General features: G+C 33.2%; 1 protein-coding gene across 1 annotated transcript in view; it reads left to right on the top strand.

Moving 5' to 3' along the window:
* Positions 1–349: 349 nt before the first annotated feature.
* Positions 350–8331, top strand: part of LOC129280748 (myosin regulatory light polypeptide 9-like) — an 8749-nt gene continuing 767 nt past the window's right edge. Inside the window, exons 1-4 of the mRNA XM_054916756.2 lie at positions 350–465; positions 4034–4232; positions 5566–5727; positions 6221–8331. The exon at positions 6221–8331 is cut by the window's right edge and continues 767 nt beyond it. Of these exons, the coding sequence (XP_054772731.1) occupies positions 4052–4232; positions 5566–5727; positions 6221–6402 (525 nt within the window). The 5' untranslated portion in view covers positions 350–465; positions 4034–4051 and the 3' untranslated portion in view covers positions 6403–8331. The remainder of the gene's footprint in view (positions 466–4033; positions 4233–5565; positions 5728–6220) is intronic.

The raw sequence follows: 8331 nt of genomic DNA, 5'->3' as shown, positions 1-8331 counted from the left end.
GGTCCCCCCCCTAAAATTTTTGGCTTCCGCCGCCAAAGGAGGGGAGGGGTAAATTTTGAAGAAAAAAATGTGTCATCTTTAAAAGCATGAACATGAATCTCATCCTGGATTTTTTTTGTTTCTTTTCTTCTTCATTTCTGTTTCTAACAGTTTCCAAATAATAGCTATAGGAAATGTTTCGTTCGATTACAATTAACAAAAGAAATTTACAAGAAAAAGCAACCGATGGTCATCGTACATTTACAGTAATCCTCACTACCGTGAGTACCGTCAGCATGGTCATGATCATCATGGTCCAATCCCTCCTCCTCATCATCATCATTTATACTCTTTTTTTTTTCATGTTTGTGAGTCTTGCGAATTCTGGAGATCCGTGGCCGCAGCTAGCTAGCTTTCTCGGAATGCTCGCGCATGCGCAATATCATACGAGGCTTGGCCACCGTCATCACGAATTCCAGTCCAAAGGTAATGTAAATACCGGGTATAATTTATCATATTTGTATGCTTAATGTTACATAGACATATATTTTAAATTGTAGTATGAAATCCAGTCATGAATGGTATGTGATGGATTGTAGGTCAGCAAGAAATTTGCGAGGAAAATGATAATTTACATCTTGTATTTTTTGTGAGAGAACCACCTTGCAGAATTGGGCGTGTTGTTGCATTGGACGTTCGTTGTGTATGGTTTTGTCGATTTCTGATTCACAAATTCCTTTCCAATTACGTCAGAAGAAACGTCTGTTTCTGACTTCTTTGTCACATTTCTCAATCGAATTAGTATACCAACAGACTCTATGTTTTGTTCATTTTTATCCACAATTGTTTTTTGTGAAATTTGTTGATTCTCTGTTAATTTAAAGCGTAGATTCTGCGTAGACTCATTTTATTTTCTGTTGTGAATTTTTGCGGTATCGTACCGTGGGTAGGTCATCATCATGTACCGTGTTGTATGCGGGAGGCTAGGGCTAGGGTTCATGCGGAAGTGCCCGCTCCTGTGTATCACGTTTCACTTGAGATGTTTGTGTGAAGGATTAATACAATACAGTAGTGGGGAGTGTCATCTATACTCCCTGAACACCCTGAACACAACAACAAGAACACCGGGGAATAGATAAATTCTTAGGGAGTTAAATAATAGATGACTCTTACAAGTATATATTCATAATCTGTTTGAGGATTAAAATTTAAGGATGTATGATGGGGTGACCATAATTTGCACACGTTTTGAAAATTATGAAGTTGATATTCAAACAAAAATTTCTCACAATTCCTAAAAATTCATTTCAACTAAATTCATGAATACCAAACAGAAGGCAAGATTCTAGGGTCAAAATCACTCGAAGGAATTATAAAACGGGTCAAGGGTTTCGCTGGTATTGCGATCTCAAAATTCTAAATGGCGATCGACTGCGACTAGTGCATGCTCCGCTTAAAAAAATGTTGTAAAAAAGGTGTGACGGCGACCTTAATTTGCACATGTTTTATTGTTTTGCAAAGCTTAAAAAAAAAGTCAAGCAGACATACTCTAGGTAAGGTAATTGTATCAGATGAAGGTTAATATGCCATAAAATCGTTTGGTACATGTTTCACATTTTACATACATGTACTTGTTTGAAGACCTGTCCTCTCAAAATGATGATTTCTTGATGCTTTTCGAGAAGTTGGGATTTTCACAAAACTTGCGCAAAAGGTAACAAATTTGCCAATGTTTTGCCAATATTTTCACAAATGCAGATTTTATTTTTTAGAACGTTACCATACTGAATAAATTTGGGTAGTTTTTTTCTGTTGGTTCAGGGAATAATTTTCCTGGTATCGCATCACACTTTGCTCCACATTTTTGAAAGACTGCGATGCATTAAGTCTTTTGTATAGCATATTTTTACATAGGACTGTACATTACTTTATAGTTGAGAGCTTTTCTCTTATGACCAAAAATGTTATTCAAATTTGTAAAGCAAAATTATTTCCTGTGGTTATATCAGTTTTTCAAGATATTGAGATGTATCTACCATACGCAAAATAAAGGTACATGTATGTAGTCTGCATAGAGCTTGAATCTTGAACCACTTAATAATATTAATAATAGGACCCTCAAGGAGAATTTCACCCTGACAATTATTGAAATAAAAATCAAAAGAGGAAATGAAACCAAAAAATATTGGCGAGGGTTTGTTGAAAATCCATCAAAGAAAGAGAGTTATCATTGTTTATTTTAATTTTTTTATTTCTGATGTCATGAATGTATGTGAGCAGCTCTCCCATATGGTGCAAAGCATGATGAATTTTCTTGTAGAAGGGGTTATGAAATTACATGTCTGTTTATTCACTGCACAAATGAAACTAACTTTGAAATATTTTAGAAATTTTTATTTTGGGAACTAATATCACTTGTATATGGAGGAGATGCTCTCATCTGTGATGTCACAAAATCAAAGTTTGAAAAGTTCATACATTGTAGCTTTGTTATTCTGTGATAGACTTTCTTCAAACCTTCAATAATTTTCTCTCAGTTTTCTGCTTGAGGTAAAACTAACTTATCAGGGTGAACTTCCCCATTAAAACGGTTCTCATGAAATACATGTTTTGTTGGAGTTTTTTTTTCATGATAGTGAAAAATGAAGTTAGCCCTGACCATATCACAGTGAGTGAGTGACCAAAGTTGTGCACAAGATAGAAAATATTCACTGTTTTTTAGCCCTTAATGTACATGTATGGTGAAATCTAAAATAAAATGAACAAATTAGTGGTTTTCTAAAAGGGCTACAAAACTATTAAAGGGCATACAACAGCAAGTTACTCACAACTCACTGTACAATATACTGTACATGTACATGTGAAAGAAATTTGGTCAAATGACCTCTTTGGATTTTGGAATTCTATTTGGGGTGATGATGAAATGGTGCCCTGCTGTGGCAGAGCCTAGAGGTCATTGTCTTTTTCATATTTAGGATCCTTATCGCAATTCGCAACCAAGGACATGTACATGTAGGTTTGATTTTTAGAGGTTTTTTTTGCAAGTTCTTTAATAGTTGTTGTTGTTTGTATCACTTTCATTAATCAAGAAATATTAATTGCAGTGATATTGTGGGCATTTTAATGAGTCAAATTCTTGAAGAAGTTCTGTTCCTTCAGTATTAGTCTGTTGAATTTGAAGAGTACCTGTACTTAAAAAACCCTCAGATTACTTGTAGAAGCCCTATTGAAAATGAGTTTTAAAACAAACTACATGTACATGTATACTGTATATACAAGATATTTCAGGCATTGTGGCACCTGCACTCACTCTAGCAATTATTAACTGGAAATATAACAAAAAATATTTAATAGGAAATAATCAAGTATAAAGTGTATGTATTTCATTGGTATTATTTGGAACAGAATATTGTTTGACTCAATGATCTCAATCCAAATGTACCTAGAGAATTACAGTGAAACTTTATGACAAAACAAATGGTGAATATTAATGATCTTTATGCACGTTTAGCCCCCCCCCCCCCCACATTCCTTGGTAGGGTAATTGATTTTTGTTTGTTGAATGTTAACATGTGTGGGTGGGTAGACCCAGTAATTTATCTTATTGATTCATTAAGCAAATTATGATTGGTTCATACAACTGACACCTGCTCCTTGAATATGAGCTCTTAGTTTCTTATTCTTCTTTGACTGAAATGTACAGCAATACCAGTACAGTACACTGTGCATCGTGTACATGTACAATGTATACAGTCTCGTACATGTACATTACATGTTAGGTCCTGTTTGTGAATTGACTGTATACATACAAGTCAGAATGGTCTACTACATGTACACTATCAAAGATACAACATTGAGGAAGGAGGGCATTACCACAAGGCCAGAGTAATGAAACAATTTGGAATTTAGAAGCTGGTATACATGTATTTGCATCAGCGCAATAAAAAGCTTGTGGAAAAGCAATGATCATTGATTACATGTATGAAAATGATTGCCATTTTGCAATCGTCAACCTTTAGTGAATATCTTTTTTTTTATATATTAATTTACACAGGTTCATCGATAAACAATCATGGCAGCTAGAACAAAAACAAAGAAGGGAAAGAAGAGGGCTCAGCGTGCGACGTCCAATGTCTTTGCTATGTTTGACCAAGCACAGATCCAGGAATTCAAAGAAGCTTTTAATATGATCGATCAAAATAGAGATGGCTTCATTGATAAAGAGGATCTACATGATATGCTGGCCTCTCTTGGTAAGTACATCATTATACTTGAATTGAATTGATTTTATTTCATTCTTCATCAAAACACATAAAAGTCAATGATACAAGTAAAAACAATGATGAACATATAAATACATGGTTATAGAAAAATAAAATAAGAAAACAAAGAAAACAATTTATGTCGAATGAGGGATAAAAAAAAAAGAGCAATTTGCCTTGTTGAGCGTTGACCCCAAAGTAAATACATGATAGTAAGAAGGGGGGGGGGCGAAAATGAAAAAGTAAAAGTCGTGGTAAACATACATACTTTGTATAATATTAAGTTACTGAGTACATGTTTAACAGAAATAATCGAAAGGAACGTTTAAAGCTATTAACAGAAAGTTGATACTTTTAAAGATGGTTTGGAATAGTACTCCAAAGATGAGGACCTCTATAAAATATAGTATTCTTTGAAAAATTAGTTCTAACTTTAGGAAGATAGTATTCTACAGCATTGTGTGAATATGTACATTACAATTAAGGACAAATTTAGATGCTCTCAGAGTAATCATTTTCCTCTGACTTGGTTTATTATAAAAATACAAGGAAATTTTTTTGTACATGTACATGTATGAACGATTTAATAATTGAGGTTTTATGAAATTCTGATATGAAATTATTGGGAAGGTATAAATTATGTAACCACATTCTTGATAATATGTATAAAACAATTCCTTCTGCAAAATTATAGTACTTTAACCTCTTCAAAAAAACATCTCAAAACACACTTATATTTAACCATCCATCTTAACTTGTCTTATGCCATCAACAGCGCTTTGTATCCTCTGGAAAAAACGCTATATAAATCCATTTGTTGTTATCAATTTTCATAATATATTTAATTCATGTTTTACTGTTGTGATTGATTTTCTTATTGTTTGTTTTTTTACTTTATATTGTTTTCAGTCAGTTCTGTGAAAAAAAACATGATTGTGTTGGATATAAATTGTGTTTTATACATGGACATATGTATACTACTTCACAATTTTTTGATAAGGAAATATTCATACATGTAGACTGTAGCAAATGACACAGAATTGCATGGAAAACATCAGACCAAAAAATTTGAAACTAAAGAAAATGGTTTACCTAAAGTGAAAAAAATTGAGCGCATCAAACTCGTTCACAGTGTTGAGCATATATCTGTTTCCAAGCTTAATCTGCATAGAAGCTTTAATACATGTACGTTTTGTACATGTCACCATAGAACACCCCATGTGATGAAACTTAGAACATCAAAGAACACATTATTGACATTTCATCAAACATGAAACTGAATTCTCTAGCTTATTGCCAGAATGACTAACTTGTATCTTACCAGGTAAAAACCCAGCTGATAAATACCTTGAAGACATGATGAAAGAAGCTCCAGGACCAATCAACTTTACTATGTTCCTGACACTCTTTGGAGAGAAACTCAACGGTACTGATCCTGAAGAAGTCATTGTAAATGCATTTGCTTGCTTTGACCCTGAAGCTTCTGGTATGTTTGCTGTTTATGCCTTTACATTTATCAATAATTGTTCTTAATGTTTTTACACTTTAAGCTCTTATAAACTGTTCTCCTTGCACATCCTGCATGACATAATGTGATTATTATCCCTCTCCATTTTAATATGGTAATTTTTACCAATGTTATAGCAATTACCATGGTAATGTAGCTTAGCTATCAATGACATTTAAGGTTTCCAAAGTAGTCACAATAATGGCAAATTTACCATAGTTGTATTAAAGTCTAAATTATGAAACAGACCAAAAGGTTTTATTCCAGATGACTACATGTATCTTTGTGAGATATGGGAGATCGTTTCACTGAGGATGAGCCATTTGATAACCCTCTCTTTTAATCTTTCTTAAGGTTTCATCCCAGATACCTATCTTTGTGAGCTCCTGATAACTATGGGGGATTGTTTCAGTGAGGATGAGCTGTTTGATAACCCTCTCATTTAATCTCTATCCCTTTCTTGTCTCTTAAGGTGTAATCCCAGAAACCTATCTTCGTGAGCTCTTGATGACTATGGGAGATCGTTTCACTGAGGATGAGGTAGATGAAGTGTTCGTAGGGCGTCCTATCAAGGATGGTAAGTTCAACTATCGTGAGTTCAGTCGTGTCCTCAAACACGGAACAAAGGATCCTGATGATGACCCAAGACCTTGAACACACCTCCCTTCATCTGCATTTAAAAAAAAAACATTTTTTTATGGATGGTGGGGAATGGGGGAAAGTAATTGTGCTCCATGGAGACTTCAACTTTCTGTTAAATATAAATCTGTGTAGTTGCTTCCATCTCAATAATCAATAGAAAGGACAATGGTAGTCATTTAACTTGGGCCTTTTCTAATATTTTTACTATCATTCATAGATGATTGATTCTTGGGCAGGTGATATATTTTTCAGTTTTATTTCATTCATTTATTTCTGGGATAGGTGATAGAGTTTGTCTTCAATCAAAATTTTGCAAAATATTTTGAGCTTAGAGAATACTACACACAGGATGTTAGATGAGACGTCATTTTTGTCCATGCTTCATAATTCAAATAACTTGGGGGTATCTTTGAAATATATTCCCTGCTGGAGCTCAGAGAGTAGCTGTTTCTCCTATGCAAAAGTAAATTAATGTGAGTCAATAGGCCTTCTGCCTTGCAAAGAAAGACTTTCGAAAACATGATTTGTCCTTCCCAAGTTGGCGCACTCTTATTCATTTTCACTATTCTACACACGGTACTTCTGAAAAGCAAATCGTTAGACGAAAACTGCCTGTAGAGCAAAAGAAAATGTGAAAGAAATTTTTTTTCTCATGTTGTCAGATGGGCTGCTCTAAATTTCTTACTTCATTTATATGAAAACCGAATGCCATAATAACAGCGGATTTCCTTATTGAACCTTACGCAAAGGCAGCATTAACCTTGCCCGGGTGAACTTTACTTATATAAAAGAAATGTCTTGGCCTGCATCATATAAAACCTTGACAATACTAATTGCCATATCACTACATGTATGTACTGTTTACAATGTATTATAACAGACTAGTATGATCAGGTCCTATGAGTATAGGATATAGTTATTATGAATTCCATATCAAATCAAAAAAATAATTATGTGAATTAATGCAAAGGGTAATTCTAAATTTTTTATGTTTATCTAGTTTTATTTCTTTTTCATTATTTTTTTTTCTAATAATGATTAATAATCAAACGAGTTGGCATTTCAAACTTGACTTATTTCTTTACCTAGTCAAATTGTTGGACACTCTCTTGTAATTGATGATGCAGGTGGTTTTGGACTTGTAAGGAATTTATTGTAGGATTTTATTAAAATTGATTTAAAAGTATATATATATAGTCATGTTTTCTCCAATCCTTGCATTATGTATTGTTTAGATCTATAGAGACATACAAAGCTTCCAATATATGATTAGATTTTGAACTTGGTTCAAATTAATTAGATATTATGTTCATTATAGTTCCTTTTTATTTGTTTTTATACCTACCATCTGCTATGGATATGCTACTGGTTTGATCATTATTTAAATGAAATGGGCGCATTTTGCTTAACCATGTATACGTTTAGTAAACCGCTTTGATCCATTTGTATTTAGAGTATACATTTATAGTTTGAATACAGAAGATGAGAAAGTCATTTTGTATTTTTAATAGGTTAATTTGTGTGCATATGCATTACCATTATTAGAATAAAATAAGTTTTGATGTGCTCATTATATAATGTTTGAACTCTCTAGGTGTTGGGTTACAGGTAAACCATCCCATGATTCCTGCAAAACCATGTGAGCAAAAAGTAAAGTTTATTATAATTTCATGAGGGTCACTTGCTTTATATTCTATGAATTGGTGCTTCTTGTAAATGTATGTATGTATTACATACATGTAGCTGAATTGACCATACCTCCATACCATTATAATGTTGACAGACGACTATACATGTATACATGTAGGTTCAAATATTCAAATTTAATTGCATTGTAAATGAAATTCTGCAATATTATCTTCCACAGTGAGCTATTGTTGTGCATTTATCACATACATCAATCATCCATCTATTTCTTCAAAATAAATTGTTGATTTACAT

Source organism: Lytechinus pictus, chromosome 17 (assembly GCF_037042905.1).
Source record: "Lytechinus pictus isolate F3 Inbred chromosome 17, Lp3.0, whole genome shotgun sequence".
NCBI classification, from domain to species: Eukaryota; Metazoa; Echinodermata; class Echinoidea; order Temnopleuroida; family Toxopneustidae; genus Lytechinus; species Lytechinus pictus.
The sequence above is the reverse complement of the archived record's forward strand: the minus strand, read 5'-3'. Positions and strand labels throughout refer to the sequence as shown.